Consider the following 17,746-nt stretch of genomic DNA (forward strand, 5'->3'; position numbering starts at 1 on the left):
CGCAGCTGGACTTTGATAAAGGGGGAGCCTGTGGCTGGCACCTGCCCCAGGTACCTCTCAGACAGCAGGTGAGCACTTGAGTGCATCTCTTTATCCTGTCGCTAAGCCCAGTCTCCACAGCCCCCTGTCATTAGCGCGGAGCTGTGGAACACACTCAGCCAGCACACACCCAGCTGCAACAAAGACACATTGTATACGATGCCAGGGACGGCAGGCGGGCCAAGTCTGCAAGCTCCACACAACGTTACAGTAGCATTGACGATACTGAATAATGCATTCCACCACCAACACGGCCAGCATGAAGGACAGGTAAAGGTGTGCTCTTGATGAAGACGCGCTCACGCAGGGTCTGTACAGTGTAGAGTCCCCGTTTGAAATCGCTTCTACCCCTGAGCTGCAAGTCATTAACTTGACGGACAGTGCATCCACACTGGAAAGACCTTTTCAATCTCAAACCTGGTTTCTTTGATTAATCAACCTGCCGCAGGTCTGGGCATGCTGAACTGGGTTGCCCAGAGCCAGATGCAAGTGCAACGCTCCACTGTCATTTCAACCTCCACACTGAGTCTTAACAGTTAACTAAACAGCTCACCGGCGCAAAGCACTGCGGGACCCCCAGCCAAGATCAGAAACTCGGCACAGATGGGATTCGATCCGGCGAGCTCCTGATCGCATGACCCCCCTTTCCTAGGGGGAGCCACTGGGGCAGCATGATGAACAAGTTGAGAACAGAAAGCAGGCAGTGTTTGTTTTGTTTTAACTCTGTTACAGTCATGCACAAGGCATGCTCTTCTCCTTCTTACACTCAGCACTGCCCCTGAAGACCTCAAGCAGGCTGGCTCAGGACAGATAGAGCAGGGAGCTCCTGATCAGAAGCTCGCTCGCCCTGTCCTCCTCTTATAGAAATGCCTGGCCCCTCCGGCACATCGCCCTCGACAGGATGCGTCTGCCTTTGTTTCGCTTATCAAAGGAAGCAGCCCCTTTGGGGTCAGGCTGCAGACAACCCCAGATAAAAGACAAAAAGGTAGGAGTTTCAACCAGCGCCCACCCTTCCTCCCCCAGCACTGTTCAAGACTGTGCACAATAAACAGCACAACATCTCTTTGGTCTTTAAAAGCACAGCTCAGGATCCACTGCTGGCAGCTTACCACCTTCCACAAGTCACTCAGTCAATACAAAGCATTAGGGCACATGTATAATGACACTACACAGATATATATATAGAGATAGATTTCAAAGGGAATGGGTAAAGGGCCCTTTTGTCTACAGTGCTGCCTCGAATCACTGAAGCTCCAATCACTTTCAGCAATTACACCACTATCGGACTTGTCCTTTTTTTTCCACCAAAATTGTATTATTTTCTTATTGCATGTGCTTTAGATGAGGATATTCAACATGAATTAACAGACTGTTCAAAGCATGCTTTTCCTGTGGTTCTGCTGTGCAATGACTACAGTTTGCCATGTTTTTAAATGTTGTGCTTCCCACGCTTCCACTCTGCTTTACCATTACACTCTGCAATGCTTTTACTAGGGTACGCCTTCGACTCTTGTAAGGAAATAAAACTGGACGCCACCTTCATACTGCATTGTGAAACTGCTGCAGCCCAGCTGGCTTTGTGCAACAAAGTTTCTAAACTTCGCTCTGTTCCTGACTTCCTGACACTAGCAGATTGTGAGGAGCGGCAGCACAGAAAAAGAAACGGTTTCAGCGCGCCCTTGCAGTCAGTGCTGTGTTCGGAGCGCACAGGCGGTTCAAACCTCTGCCAGCACCAGCTCCCCTCCCTCCCTCCTTCCCTCAATTACAGCAACAGGGCCGGGATCAAAGACTGAGGCGATGGGAAATGCGCCGGCAGTGCTAGACAGCGAGCCCGTGGTGCTCGTCTCAACATGCTCAGGGAGCTTAGTCAGGGTGGAGGGATAAATATAAGTAACTGGCTGGCCTCTATGCAAACACACCGGCGAGGAGAGCGGCTGAGAGGCTGAGAGGTACCGCTGGGTCCAAACAAGCACAACAGCTAGGAAACTTATTTCAAACTTTTATAAAGTGAGCCTGTAATTACTGTTGTGCTTCATTGTGCGTTTGAAATCGTCAAGAGAAAGAGAACAGCCAGGAAGCATTTTCCAACTAGACAACAATGAATTAATCACTCAGTCCAGGAGCAAACACTGCAGGCAGCAACTGGGGGAGTTTCGGAACGTGTGCATCGTCAGGTCCAGCAACAGCGCTGTCAAATCCTGAACGCTTGCAGGCATGCGCTGTACAGCACGTACAAAACGCATTGCAAGAAAGAGGATTCCTAAAACCTGTTTCATACATTTCTAAGGGTTACACAGCGGAATTGTTTTCCGATGCACAGCTCTGGAAAATCATGCTGAGACGATGCAGCGCAGTTCCCATCTGTACTCTAAACCCACCTTGTTGCAGGATCTCATGAAACATCTTTCAGCAAAGGCACTGGAAAGGTTTACTCACATACAAACACTACAGAGTCTGTTTCACACAAACGATACTAAAATACATGTTTGTGTCTGTCCTGAAAGAACTGAGCAAACCGGAGCTGCATTTCCACCGAGATCCTGGCTCTTGAGACAGCACTCTGCGTCTCTGCACTCGCGATTCTTAAATGTTTATTATTTGCTTTCATTTCCGGTTCCTCTCTGCCGGAGAGTCCCCCACCTTCCTCGTCATACAGTCAGTTTCACATCCCATCCCGCATGGAAAACTGCACAAGCCGCTGTGAAAAGGAACTTAGCAACTCAAAGAGCGTTGCGTTCTGCTGCAGAGGTGGAGCCCGTCCACAAGACATGAGGCACAAACCTGAGTACTGGAGCTACAGTGTGTGTGAGAAAGTGGTCACATCAGCTCCAGGATTCAAGTGAAAAATTCATTTACTGCGCTTGTTATTCAAACCCACTTCACCTGTGCTGCTGTGCTAAAGGATTCGAAGCCTAGGCTGAGTCAACAGTGTTGCATTCGCCTGCTACAGCATGGAAGCAGTGTTGTGGAAACGCAGGGTCTAAACAGGCATGAGTTTCACATAATAGCAGCCTAGCGTTCCTCCATGCAGGGTTATATTCATGAGCTAAACAGCGGCATTAAGACCAGCCTCTTATTAGACCAGTACAATAGACCCCCCCCCTTTTTAAATGTAAACCGCAACAGTACACACAGTGGGCAGGTCACTGTCTACATGACAGAGAATGTCTTTTGTATATCCAACAAAAGAAACACAAACACACTCCTGTACTCCAAGTAGACACAGCGTTCCCAATCCAGCGCAGATAAACAGTACTGGCATGCAAACCTTGCAACAGGACTTAAAGCCCAGCCTCTCAACAGCAGACCAGCGATCACAGAGTCTGCAAGAAGGCTCTGCAAAATAATCAGCCAGCATACCACCTTTTAACAAAACCTTATCATTAGTGCAATTAGGGTAAATGACACCCCACAATACGCAGGCAGACACCAGACCCACATCCTCTGCAGGGCTCAGCCTGCTTCTGGGATTCAAGGCGGGATGGGGGAGTGGCAGGCGTGTGTTCAAAGTGTGAAGCTCTGGGCTGAAGACATCTTGAATCTGATCCCACAACCCCCCTGTGTGTGTCTATTGACCCAAGCCACAGCACAGCTAATCCCTAAGGACCAAGGCTCGGGCGAAGGGACAGTCTTTGAAATTTAAAGTGAGTTTAAAATGCGCCGGCTGTCTGAATCTCCGCTGTTTACTCTCTTAGCAGCCCCTTGTAAAGCAGCGCTCGATTGCTAAATGTTCACTCAGGGCTTTGAGACAGGGGGAAACGACTGTTTGAAATGCTGCTTCAGGCTCAAGTGACTCGGCTCTAATCAAACTGCTCGCTACTTTAGCGGGTTTGCATAGTTTAAAACGATCGACTATTTAAGCAAACACATAAGACTTCAGAACACCAAGGTGGCTGGGAGCTGGTAGCCCTCAGACACCTGCAGATCTGTTCTGGAAGACACCATGAGTATCTCTCGAGTATAGAAGGGGAGCTACATTTACTTGATGAAATCAACCTTAAAATGCAACAGACCTCTAAGAAGTTGGCATGGTTCAATATTGCACTGTGCACAGGGAGTCAGGATTAGTGATTTTTTACAACAAGAAAGGACACATCCGATAAGGTGACTGTGTTTGTGGTTTGCTTTGCTATAGCAACAAAGTACAGGGATGGGAATAAGACTCCTATTGCAGAGTTTCACTCACTCCTGGTTTTACAGTAATGTGTGTTTGAGGAGCCCCAGTGTACAGGGAACAAGCTCAGGTCTTACTAAACTCCTAGTAAAACCAGGAATGGATCAAACTGCTATGCTAAAAAGGAGCCTTATTTCCACCCCACCTAACTCATGCTAAAATAGTTTGTTTTTAATTTTGCGGGGGGAGGGTTGGCACCGGATCACAATGACATAGTGTTAAAATAATAACACATTCACACAGACAACAGCAGCCACACAAGCCCTGAAAACACCGCGGACTTAAAATAACGAAGTCAGGAAGCTGTTAATAACAGACTCGAACACTTCTGAGAGCTGCCAAGGTGTTGCGTGTGTGTAGCTCACACAACGCGGATCATTACTCTCTACTTATTTGTATAATTATTATTATTTTTATTTTTACAAGACAGGTTGTGTGGTTAATACAAAATGTCGGGCGGGAATTGTAATGTAACAGCCCGTATCCCCCGCGTTCAAACTCACGAACAATAGTCTGGTGTGTTTTGTTTTTTTTTTCAAAACACGCGGAAACATGATTTACACGCATATTTACCAATGGATATGGCTCGTATATGTATATTCAGACACAAACCAGTTTGTTTAAGACGTTCAAATCCTAACGAGACTGTTTCTTCTGCTCCCGCTGGTGTAGATACTGTTTCGAGGGGCAGTGAAGAGGCTTAAACGAGCAGATATAAAACAGTCCATTCAGAGCAAGCTGTGAAATGCGGTAAAGCGTGTCCTGGGAAAGTCCACAGCCGCTTGTCCCTTTTCTTAAGAAACTGAAATCCTTCAGAAACTGTCAGTGGGTATGATACACACTGCATGCAATTGCAACGTAAAAGAAAAACGATTATAAAGACTACTGTCGAGAAATCAGTACGCTACCTTGTTCTTTCAGTCTGTCCTGCCTGGGTGGAAATTGAGTTTTTTTCCTTGTCTCCAGCTAGACGCCAGTGGTCCATTGTAATCGCATGTCAAGGTTTGTTTCTATTTGCAGTTCCCAGCAATCCCACTGAAACCCGTCCCGAAGAAACGCCGCTGTCCTGTCCGCAAACCCGACCAGCCTGCGCAGGGATGTGATATTTTAACGCCTCCCTTGCTCCAGACTCCCTGTCGTCAGTAGTTTTCAGGATGCCGTCGTTCAAAGAGCTTCTTCAGAGCGAAGAATAATTGTTTGCATGATTCATTTCCAGCCAGGAGGTTTTGAAAGTTGACAGGAAGTGTTGTGTTTTTATTTTTTTTGTTTCCCTAGCTGTCGAGTGCGATTGGGAAGCGTCGCTGTCACTCTCTCAGCTCAGCAAGGGAGGCAGTGTTTGTAAAGGGCTTGGAGAAGAGCCCGCACCTGACTGACCCTGCAGAGACTCTCTGCATGACAAGCTCTCCGTTCATCCCGGGCGCTGTTAACTGCAGCTGGAATGTATTTGTGTGTCTCTCTCTCTCTCTCTCTCTCTCTCTCAGTTTAACTGTGGTCTCTCTCTCTCTCTCTCTCTCTCTCTCTCTCTAATGGAGGCGCCACAGAAATGAACATTAAACTTGCAGACAAGGAAATGTGACATTCCCACACCTGCAAGCAACGGCTGGCGTTTCCACGTACAGCAATGTAAACCAGGATTCGGGAGTCTTGGAATTGCTGAGACGGAGCAGCGAGGTGGGGGTGGGGAGGGAACTCCTCCAGGGTCAGGCGCTGTACTTTGCCGGGTTTGAGGGACGGGTGAAGTAACGGGAAGGTGAAATCACCTGGATGTTTCATGTTCTGCCAATGCATTAAAAGTGTTATAAACCAGGGGTCTGGAGTTACAGTAAGGGGCACGTTTTTGAGGAGCACCATGCACACGTGGGCAATTAACGCCATTCCCGACAGGTCTGGCCACGACTGTATCTTTGTGATCTGCATGCACTGCAGGGCTCAATACAGAACAGTCAGAACACGCAAAGCGGATCCTCGCCGGTAAGGAACAGGCAAACAGCCGACGATAGAAGCATTCCCTTTTGGAACACGCTAATGGAATCAGTCTGGCTGCGGCTTGAGCCTGAGGGATGACATCACCAGAGATCCCGGCTGAAACAATAGGCTGCCGCCCCCTTGTGGAGGCAGACAGGATTGCATTATGAAGGCATTTACCATGCACGGAAAACTTGCTGGTTTGAAGGGTCACCGTCCTGCCTGTCAGTTGCAGCGTGCTAGTCTTATTCTCATTGGTGGATTTCAGCCAGTGCGTGGTGTTGCTAGGCAGATTTCAGTTGCTGACCAATCAGTAATTAAAAAAAAAAAAGATACACACAAACGTGCCCAGGTGAAGAGAAGCTAATTATTAGCACCTTGGAATAAAATATCACAACAAGCCCAATTTGTTTGACGAGTCGCTTTATTTGAATCCATACTGATCCTAACTGCGTGTGCACATGTGTAAGGCGCCTGTGCATGTATGCGCGTTCTTGTGTGTGTGCCATTGTGTGTAATCTTGAGCTTGTGTTAATTTTGTTTTCCTATGATGTGATTCTTCTGATCTGAGTTACAGAGGTGCGACCCTCACTCTCATGCATTTCTCTTATTGACAGGGCTGCACTGACCAGGGTGCAAGCACTGCATATTAACTGAGGATCCTTTATTGAGTTTGAAGAGTTTGGAGGCTGAAGCTGGCGAAGGGGAAGGGGGATCTCTTCCAGGCTGCTGGTTCAGTCGGCTGATTTGAGCTCCTCCGTGATGAGGTTGAATTCGTAGCAGATGGTCTCGTGGCGGTAGGCCATGCGGATCTGAGCCACATTTGTCTTGTGGATGTCGTTCCCCTCGGGACCCTCCTTCAGGAAGTTCGGCCCCAGGAAATGTGACTTCTCCTGGGGAAAGAAGAGATCCAGCCCTGTGAGCGAGGACCCATTTCCCTCCCCTCACTATCGTTTCACCTCACTGTCTTTCTTCACGAATGAATCCAGACTCATGCATTCCGGTATCTGCGGCCGTTACCTTACACTGACAGCACCACGATCTGCGCAGTGCCGAGCAAAAGATGCGGCCATAATCTACCTCCACCGACAGATTTCATTCAAAGGGATTAATAACCAAGTGCGTTTCCTAAACCACGCAATTGTGCAAAACTGGATCCAAAAGAGATCAGCACTCCTATACTAGCGGCCCCTGCTCTTGCATTCAGTTTTAGCATGGTGGGGTGGACAGGAGGAGCAGCTGTGAAGTAACTCACCTCCACAGAGAGTCCGCTCTGCAGCACGCTGTTCTTGGAGATCTCACACATGTCGCAGGTCGTCAGCTTGAACACCTGGGCGGCGATAGCGTACTCCTCCATGAGAGGCTCCTGTAACAAGCGCACACACAGGCTCTGTTAATGAGGGGCTGCAGGCTCTCTTTCACGCCTTCGCTGTACACTCAACCCTGACCCCTCCAATGCTGGATTCCTGAACTGTGGTAGTGCCCTGTGTTCCAAGGATCCCCCTGCTGTTCACGCTGTGCTAAACTGCAATGCTGCTCTGCGGTTAACAGGTAACATGACATCATTAACTAATGCAGGGTCTGGATTGATCAATGAAACAGTTCTGAACAGGGTTGGAATGAAGACCAGGCGTGGAGGGGACTCTAGTAAGCCAGCTCTCCGACCATGCCTCACCTTGGTATAGTGGAACTGCATGGGGTCGTCGGTGGAGAGGGAGATGACCAGACCCTTCTGGTGAAACTCGCGCAGGGGGTTCTTGGCGTACTCCAGAAAGAGGCTATTGTTGCTCAGAGGAGACATGGCGATGGGGATCTGAGCCAGGAAGTACAGGTACTGCAGCACTGGGCTCTGTAAAAGCACACACAGCAGCACAAGCATATCAATCTGAGGCTTTCCACTGAACTGCATTCCATCACCTTACACTGCAGGGCACACACCAAAGGACGGTGCTGCGTTACCGTCATCTGCCTCGGGCTGGATCACAGCTTATTGTGTGTTCCTGCTGTTTGTCTATCGTCTACAAAAACACTGGATACAGCTAAACGCTAAAAGAAACTCAGTGAATTACATTTCTTTAACTCAGTACTGCAGCACAAGACGTGTTTTAAAATACAAAATGCTACACCATCATTCTTTCCAAAGTGCACGTTGGGAACCTGGAAAGCACATGGAAGCACACAGCAGATACGAGTGATGTAATGAAGTGTCAGTCCTGCTGAGAGTCTCCACCTAGCTTAAACTGCACAGCAATGGAAGCCTAGCTCTGACTGGTCTTCAGAGTGAATACCAGTGGATAGTGTGCAGCAGTGCCAGTAGCTCTGACTGGTCTTCAGAGTGAATACCAGTGGATAGTGTGCGGCAGTGCCAGTAGCTCTGACTGGTCTTCAGAGTGAATACCAGTGGATAGTGTGCGGCAGTGCCAGTAGCTCTGACTGGTCTTCAGAGTGAATACCAGTGGATAGTGTGCAGCAGTGCCAGTGACCCCAGACTGACCTTCTTGAGGTTGAGACCGTGAGAGATGTTGTCGGCCGTCATGAAGGCGGCGAGCAGGTGAGTGACAGCCCCCGCCTCTCCGCAGTGAGGGCGGAACTGGAAGGTGTTCATCCCCCGCTCCCTGCACGCACACACACGCACAGAGACACACACAAGAAGCACTGGAGTTACTATACACCACGTTTGACAAACCAACCAAGACACACACAAGAAGCACTGGAGTTACTATACACCACGTTTGACAAACCAACCAATCACTGTTTAGCATTTGTCAAAATACCCAGCGCACGAATGCCATCCCGTTTACAGAACATACTGCACAGTTGTCAAGTTAAAATCCCATAATATTATATCTCTTTTTACATGCTGCAGGAATGTCTCTTACCATCTTTGTGCCTGCAAAAGACCCAAACAGCAGCGGCTCCTTACAATGCACAATGCACTCATCCAGCGATTTCTATTTTGAATTATTAATGTTGATTTTATTGCCTGCCGGCGAGGGTGCTGTTCGGTTCCCCTTCCTTCCCAAACCCCTGCAATGCCAGTCGGTGCAGCACTCACTTGCGCAGCTGGTTCAGCACCATGATGTTGGCATACATGTAGTAGATGTAGTAGGTGTAGGAGGGGTTCTTCTCCGCGGTCCACTCCTCGGGTTTGGGGCTCTTGGTGCAGAACATGTGGCCGCTGTGTTTGGACTCGTCGTCCACGCTGTCGAACCCTGTCACCTGGGGTTGAGGAAAGAGGGCCTTGTCATCATCCCTACTCCTGTCTTGCATGTGTTGGGATTCAAACACCCCCACCCCCCCGCTCCAGCACTGCCACGCCTCTACCGCCCTTAGCAAAGTTTCTCTGCTGTATGTTTGCAGAGCTGCCTGCTCCTGGCTGGCTGGCTGGCTGGCTCGCTCTCACTCACATGTTTCAGCAGCACGCTCAGCTCCTTGTGCTTCTGGGGGTTGATCGTCGCTTCAAAAGCAGGCAGGAAAATGTTCTCCAGCATTTTCCCAAAATGCGGGACAAAGTTCTTGGATCTGAAAACGTCACTAAAAAAAAAAAGATTTAAAATTAAAAAAAAAAAAACCATCAATAAATAAATAATAAGTAGAATAAAAAATTGCTACCCTAACCCAGGTGAGTATTACCCAATTACAGATGCCCCCCTTTTTATCATTCTGCATGCAAAAACAAGAAAGGGGCGGAGTCAGGCCTTTATCATTCAACATGCAAAAACAAGAAAGGGGCGGAGTCAGGCCTTTATCATTCAGCATGCAAAGACAAGAAAGGGGCGGAGTCAGAGCCTTTATCATTCAACATGCAAAGACAAGACAAAAGGGGCGGAGTCAGAGCCTTTATCATTCAGCATGCAAAGACAAGAAAGGGGCGGAGTCAGAGCCTTTATCATTCAGCATGCAAAGACAAGAAAGGGGCGGAGTCAGAGCCTTTATCATTCAGCTTGCAAAGACAAGAAAGGGGCGGAGTCAGAGCCTTTATCATTCAGCATGCAAAGACAAGAAAGGGGCGGAGTCAGAGCCTTTATCATTCAGCATGCAAAGACAAGAACGGGGCGGAGTCAGAGCCTTTATCATTCAACATGCAAAGACAAGAACGGGGCGGAGTCAGAGCCTTTATCATTCAGCATGCAAAGACAGAGTCAGAGTTGCTTCTCCGATTCCCTTGTGTTGGACACTGAGAGAAAGAAACAAGTGCGTTTTCAGAAAGAGACATACTAGATTCTGGGGACTTGGATCATCCACTTCAGGTGCGGGGAGTAGACCTGGTGCTTGTTGAACCAGTTGGCCAGGTTGGTCCACTCCTTGGGAGAGCGCCCGTAGATGGAGAGGCGGGGCTCCGCATACTGGTACCTGGAATCCTCTAGGTCGGAGCCCACTTCCTGTCGGGGGGGGGGGGCAGAGAACTGGTCAGCATCAATATTAACATGAGTGCAAATGGCACATACTGTCTTGCTCCTAATGTATTACCAATGAGATTTCTTACAGGAAAAATGAGAGACCCACGAAGCGAACAGTGAGATTCTCTAGAAACATTTCATCAGCTTACTGGTTACTGCATATTCACCCAGGAGTGGTACAGTCACATGGCTTGTGTTTGGGTTAGATCGCAGTGATCCAGTCACATGGCTTGTGTTTGGGTTAGATCGCAGTGATCCAGTCACATGGCTTGTGTTTGGGTTAGATCGCAGTGATCCAGTCACATGGCTTGTGTTTGGGTTAGATCGCAGTGATCCAGTCACATGGCTTGTGTTTGGGTTAGATCGCAGTGATCCAGTCACATGGCTTGTGTTTGGGTTAGATCGCAGTGATCCAGTCACATGGCTTGTGTTTGGGTTAGATCGCAGTGATCCAGTCACATGGCTTGTGTTTAGGTTAGATCGCAGTGATCCAGTCACATGGCTTGTGTTAGGGTTAGATCGCAGTGATACAGTCACATGGCTTGTGTTTGGGTTAGATCGCAGTGGTACAGTCACATGGCTTGTGTTAGGGTTAGATCGCAGTGATACAGTCACATGGCTTGTGTTAGGGTTAGATCGCAGTGATAGTCACACAGCCTTGTGTTGGGAGTGTTGTTTTTCCAGTCACCTTGATGATGGTGGCAAAGTACTCCCCGTCGATGTGGTTCTCTGTCTTCATGTACAGGTCGCGCAGCTCGCTCGCCCCCACTGGGTTGTACTTGGCGTTGAATTTGTCGAAGCGCTGGAAAGTCTGCCTGCCCTGTGAAGTTGGAGAGAAAGGTCAGAGGCGGTTTTGATGATTAAATGAATGCAGCCATTCACTTGAGCTCCAAACTCACTGAGCTGACCCAAGGATTTCAGAGGTGGAAGGCACGAGAGGTGCCGAGTTCTATTTTTAGTAGTTTTACAGGACCAGGGAATCTGGGATTAGGGGGTTGATGCAATTCAGGGGCATTATACAGTGCATTAAAATGCTCTTCAGCTGCAGCTGTGATTGAATGAATTAGGCTGCCGAGATACACAGCCCCTTGCAATGGTATGGTACCGATCATATCATGGGGAATCAACTAACTGTCTTCTTTTGTAATCTGCTGGGATCTATTTACCACCTTAATACCATCCCTGAACAAACTGCAAGCGAGGTGTGAGATCAGGTGACGGGGGTTTCTAAGAGCGGCACTGTTAAACTCGCGCCGGTCGCTAATGAAAAAGAAGCCCCCCCCCGAAGCGAGTTGGCACAGTGGTTTGCTCCAGTGCAATGATACTCACTGCGTGGACATCGAGCGAGTCCACAGTGAGGTCGTAGGGGTGCAGATTGAGAGATGCGAAGAGCTCCTTCAGAGTCATCTTGCTGCCCTTGGCTTCGTGCACCACCCGGTCCGCATCCACGCGGTACGACTTCTTGATGAAGCGCAGCAGGTGTTTCTGGTTCATGCAGGCTGCGGCGTGGATGTGAGTGTCGACCTGGGAACCACAGAGCGAGAGCTGGGTCTGCATCAGCGTGGCACTGCCAGCACTAACACATGAGGAGGGTTTCTGGTATAAGGGTTTAGCTGATCAACGGCGATAAAACACAATGCTTGTGAGGTTACAGTCTTCTTAGGTATGTACAAAAATGTTTAAAAAATAAGGGCTTTAGTCAATTGATCTAAAAGAATTTCTACAGAAATAAGTTAAAGAGATTGACGTGCATTATTAACTAAACCGTGCCAGTGTTTATATCCCCTTCTGTTTAGAGTCCACGGTTTCTTGTAAGGTGTTTTGAGAGCCTTGCCCCTCTGTGTGGTCTCTCTCTCTCTCTCTCTCTCTCTCTCTCTCTCTCTCTCCAGCCTCTCGTACCTTCCTGCAGTTATAGAAGTCTCTGTGAGGGTTGTTCTTCACCTCCTTCATCTCTTCCATCTCGTTCAGCATCTCATGGACGTTGAACTTGGACTCCAGAAACTTCAGCCGGTGGTGGCTGTAGGTCTTACTGAGTGGGAGAAACAGACAGAAAGGAAATGAAGACTGTCAGTCCAGCACCTTGCACAAGCTCCGCAGCAGAGGCAAGAGGGTGCCATGCTTAATGCAAATTAGGGGTGTTCTGCTCAGTCTCCATACCTCAAGACTCCCTGGACCGGAGGGACCACCCTTCCCCTTGGAGTGGTCAGGGAACATATCAGTTTCCATGCCTCAAGGCGACCTCCTTTCCCTAGGGGACGTGAGAGGGATCCGTGCCTCTAGCCTGCCCTATTTGCAGCGCACAGCAGATGAAGGAGGCCGGGGTACTCACGTGGGTCCCTGTGCGATGAGGGCGATGAGGAAGTTCATGTCGTCGATGAAGGTCTCGTAGTCGGGGTAGGACAGGTCTTTAGGCTGGTTCTTGTCTGCTGCTTCCTTGCTGGGGTAGACATAGATCACGCCGTCCTTCATGGAGGCGTGGTACCCAAGGTTCTCTGGCAGACCATCGAGTGAAAGAGGGTTCTCGCCTGGCTTCGGTGGAGAGGTGAACACTAGCAGACAGGGAGCACACAGAAGCGAATTCAAGAGGCTTTGTCTCATTGTATTACCCTGAAGAAACCCTAGCTAGCAGAACCATCAGCAAGACTAGCAATGGAGAAGTCACTGGAAGCAGCCCTGGGGTTAGCAGTAGCAGCACTGTTGAAGGGCTGAGGGTTACCTGGCTGCACCTGGTCCTCAATCTTCCAGGTCTCCCCCTCGACGGCACGCAGGTATTTGGAGGCTGTGGAGGGGAAGCGCTGATAGGACAGTCTCATGTACTTCTCACGGATAGTCAGCGCACGGTACAGTCCTTTACACACCAGCTCAAAGTCCTCCACAGCCATCTAGGGAATTATAAAGATAAAAAGATCAGGGAGACCCCATATAAACTCTATAACCCACCCAACCTTTGAGTTCAGCAGACGTGTGAAACACAAGCTAGATCCACAGGCTGGTTAAGTTCAAGATTCACTTCCAACCAGTGAATCAAGTTTTCTTTTGTATTCCCTCAACATGCAGTGCCTGCTGCTCAATAATGTGTTTGCGAGACCCTGTGTCCTGCTGTCATCATGAGGTTGTGGTAAAAGATGGCAAGGCTATGTTTAGAGTGAAGATTTAAAACCCCACTCTTCTCGTAGCACTAACAGCAGAGTCAGCAGGCTGGGAAAGTGGCAGATTAATTTGCAGCTCTGGATCCCAGCGGAGGGCCAGGAGGAGAGAGAAGCAGGGGCTACAGTCCAGTGAAGTGGGAAGGGGCTTCAGGAGGACTATCCAACAACCCTGAAGATTAAAGCATGTTGATTTCATTCTAGAATGAATTAATTAATCAGTGTGAAATGCAATGCTGCCATTTCTAGTTTTAGAGTGTATTAGTCTTCACAAAGCTGTCTAAAGCACTGGTGCTTATTTAGTTTGTAGTCTACAGTAATCCCTTGTTAACAATAATGACGATGTCAATCCCATATACTCTTTTTCAAAACAGAACATATATTTAAGCAAAGTAGATTAATACACAAGTAAATTTTGAAAATAACTGGTATTGGTTTGCAGCGAAAATTTCCCAAAACAAAAAGATTCTGGTGTAACTTTCTATGTCTAATCTTGACACAAACGTTTCAGCTAGAATGCAAAAACAAAAACAAAAAAAAACAAAAACCCGCTAGTCAGCTGTTTGTCGTTGAATTGATTACGTTTTAGGCTTGAGTTCTACATTGTGTTTAACAGCTGTGGATGATGCGTATGATCCTGGCTTTGTTTGGTTCCAGAGGACTAATTAAAGAAGGAAACCAGCGGCCGGCCGGCTGGGATGCACACCCCTGAGGCGTAGTCTCCGAGGATGGCAACGCGCTGGAACGCCGGCACATCCTGGTAGGTGGGGCCGGTAGTTGGGTGCTTCTCACTCATGGCAACTGCCATGGTTTGGGCCTGGTACACATGCTTCTTCCTGCAAGACAAGAGGTGGTCAGTCCGTACCTGCACACTGCACCCCTTCAGCCCCTGCCTGCGCACTGCACCCCTTCAGCCCCTGTCTGCACACTGTACCCCTTCAGCCCCTGTCTGCACACTGCACCCCTTCAGCCCCTGCCTACACACTGCACCCCTTCAGCCCCTGCCTGCACACTGCACCCCTTCAGGCCCTGTCTGCGCACTGCACCCCTTCAGCCCCTGTCTGCGCACTGCACCCCTTCAGCCCCTTGACCAGTGGCTTGTTATAGCAGACCCTCATAATCCTATTTCAAACATACAGTTTGACCCTCCATAGTGACGTGCCAGGCAGCAGCAGCGCCCCGCTCTCCTCTCCTCACCTCTTCTCGTTGCTCTCCTTGGTCTCCAGCAGCAGTAGGCTGCTCCTCGCGTGGTGGATGATGGGACAGTCCTCAGACACGTCGAAGATGGAGATCTCCTCCCGGGTTTCCTCATCTCCAACTACCGACGCAAACACCTTCTCCGCGAAGGCCACCATCTTGGCATCGGTCTCTGTAACAGCGAGCCGCAACGCACAGGCTTGGCACAGGACAGCAGAGGCGCAGAGACAGTGTGTGTGTGCGTGTGTGTGTGTGTGTGTTAGAGGCAATAGCGGCCTCTGTGATCATAAAGGTTTGTGAGTGAATCTGGGGGGGGGTATCCTCTGTCCTCTCTATCATGATGATGTGGTGGGCCATGCATTTTAGAAGATAATTTACTGTAGGGTAACTCTACTCTTTGTTGAAAAGAGTGCTAACCATTATTAGCTAAAGGAACAAACAGCTTGACCACCGATCCCAAAATAAATACTGTAGAACGAGCAGGAACATGCGTTCGGCCAAATCAGACACAGGGAGCGCACAAAACAGAGGCCAATTATGAACCCCCTAAGCAGCTAGAGGCCCAGTAAGACAATGCTGCCATACTTACTCAGTCCCGCGGCTGCGTGGTGATCCGGCAGAGAGAAATACACCGGGAGCAAGGAGACAAGAGAGAACAGCATGTTACAGCAGAGACAGGCATGCCCAAATCCCCTTTAGAAAATCACTTGGATAAAAGGAATTAGTCACAGGCCACGTCCCGTAACATAATACATACTGTAATGAACTGTGCTATGTGCTATCCCACCCCTGCCACCAGAGTACAGATAAAAACAAAAAGTACATGCTGTAAACTAGCAACGGCAGGTGAGGTAGGAAGCAGGACGCTACATCCAGAAAACTCTCCTTCGGGAAGTGCCGTGGTCTTCTGCATTCCAACATTAATGCTCCATTGTATTCTGGTTCCCTGGTGCTATCGGAGTGCAGGCAAGGGATAGGGGTTCTGATGGATTTACACAAGACGTATTGTGTATCACGCAGCCATTCCTAGCAGCATGACATACTGCCATTTCTATGCTGGCAAGAAAACTGACATATCAATCTCTCCCAAAGAGATTCTGAGTGCTTGCAAGGCTAAACACACCCTCTGACGCTTGCTTAATTTAGTAACTGTTTTGAGGGAATTACACATTATATTTGATATTCACTTATTTATAAAAAGACTTTTCCTGTTCCAGAACGCTGTCTGATAATGACTCTAAAATGTTCAGAAACGTTCAAAGCAGCATTTTAAAGCTGAAAATACAAAGTTTAATAAGCACATTTTTTCTACATCTTCGTTAACTATCCTAGACACCAAAAGCAAGATATGATGATAAAATGAAGCAGCTACAAAAATACAATGGTAGGGCTTCAGAATATACAGTGAACTGCATGCATATTTGTATTTGCATTAGCACAGCTAAACCATGTCTTACCTAGCCTAGCTAAAAGGTGTGTGAGAACAGTTAAGATAGCCAGCTGAAATCATGTGGGAAGCCTGTTACAGACAGTTAAAACTGTGCAAGTCTAATCCAACAATCAGCATTAAACCTGAGTGTGAATACTGCCCAAACAAGGAAGGCCATGGGCTTTGACAGCTAATTACAGTACAGCCTGCCACAGCTTAAACTGCTATGAACGGGGGTCTCATCTGTCGCCCTGTCTGTGTCGCGGCAGTGCCCTGCATAACCTGCACAGAGGGCAGAAGGACCCGCCTGCCTGCCTGCCTGTCGGTCTCTCAGGTGCAATCCTCTACGAGAAGAGAAGCAGGCAATTTCCACTCACCTGCAGCTTTGACTTTAGGCATCTTGGCTGTGACTTCTTGAGACTTTCCCTAGCGGGCCGACGAAGTGCTATTCCCCACACACAGCCTAGCACTGAGCCTGCTCAGCGCAAACCACAATATATTAAATATCCTCGGCACTGTAACCTGAGAGCACCAGCCTCCAAAAGGAAGGGGCAGGTATGTGCCCAGCGCTATTTTAAGAGGCAGCGAGCAGGGTCCGAGAGCAAACCATGCCTGCAAAAAAAAAAGAAAAAAAAAAACCTAGAGAAGACGGACAAATTAATTCACTCCAGAGCAATATCTGTGTCTGTGATTGTTTCCAAAGGGAAAAGCAAACAGTAACATTACTGCTGGCCCACAATCATGCTGAATTGAAAATATAATTTAATATAATGCCTTAAAAACCCTGAGTTTATGAAGCCTTTACTTTGTACTGATAATTCTGGAGTTTGCAGACTGGTACAGAGGCTGCAATTGCAGAGCTATACTTTATTAAAGTAGTCCGTAGTTGTGCACTCAATTTTACTTTTAAGCATGCCTTGTTGACAGGCGCATTTGTTTACATTCCCCAAAGGTAGTTCAAGTTGTTGGAGCACAAGCCCCCCCAATGAACCTGGCTCCTCAAGGCTGACTGATGTGAGCTAGGGAACAATATTATATATTATAATATATGCAAAACGTTATCTTAGCAAACAGCAGTAATGGATCACAGAGAACACTCTGAATCAGATCACAGAGGGGGAAAGAATATCAGGAAAACATAGATGATTTAATCTAAATAAGAATTAAAAAAATAGCAATATTGTTGCTGGTTGAAGTGAATAAACAAGTTGAGTGGTGAATTCAGAAACTGGAAGCACGCTACAATTACAAAAGAGAGCAGGTGCAAAGACAGCGATATATTTAGAGCTGCACAGCCACTGTTGAAGAATAACAGCACAGAGGTGGATGTGAAGCACAGAAGCCTGTTTGTATCACACCTGCTGTTCAGCACATTTATCTCTGAAAGCCGAGTGGC

At 48.2% G+C, this 17,746-nt stretch overlaps 1 protein-coding gene across 1 annotated transcript; it reads right to left on the reverse strand.

The window, feature by feature from the left end:
• Positions 1–6,584: 6,584 nt before the first annotated feature.
• ampd1 lies at positions 6,585–16,834 on the reverse strand. The gene is made up of 16 exons (XM_041227899.1): positions 16,728–16,834; positions 15,511–15,522; positions 14,922–15,093; positions 14,431–14,560; positions 13,295–13,460; positions 12,908–13,127; positions 12,478–12,607; positions 11,908–12,102; positions 11,267–11,398; positions 10,397–10,560; positions 9,586–9,712; positions 9,234–9,397; positions 8,673–8,793; positions 7,854–8,027; positions 7,434–7,544; positions 6,585–7,071 (listed from the first exon to the last, which is right to left on the reverse strand). Exons 1-16 carry the CDS (start codon positions 16,747–16,749, stop codon positions 6,913–6,915), a joined length of 2,199 nt encoding a protein of 732 aa, XP_041083833.1. The 5' UTR covers positions 16,750–16,834; the 3' UTR covers positions 6,585–6,912.
• Positions 16,835–17,746: the final 912 nt, after the last annotated feature.

The sequence above is a fragment of the Polyodon spathula genome, chromosome 25 (genome assembly GCF_017654505.1).
Source record: "Polyodon spathula isolate WHYD16114869_AA chromosome 25, ASM1765450v1, whole genome shotgun sequence".
Taxonomy (NCBI): Eukaryota; Metazoa; Chordata; class Actinopteri; order Acipenseriformes; family Polyodontidae; genus Polyodon; species Polyodon spathula.

Excerpts from the sequence above, each read along its gene's own strand:
- ampd1 (XM_041227899.1), bottom strand. The coding sequence starts at position 16,749 with ATGCCTAAAGTCAAAGCTGCAG. Across the intron at positions 9,713-10,396 it reads ATCCAAGTCCCCAGAATCTA|TGACGTTTTCAGATCCAAGA; the intron begins GTATGTCTCTTT and ends TTTTTTTTTTAG. Across the intron at positions 9,398-9,585 it reads TGAGCGTGCTGCTGAAACAT|GTGACAGGGTTCGACAGCGT; the intron begins GTGAGTGAGAGC and ends CCTCAACCCCAG.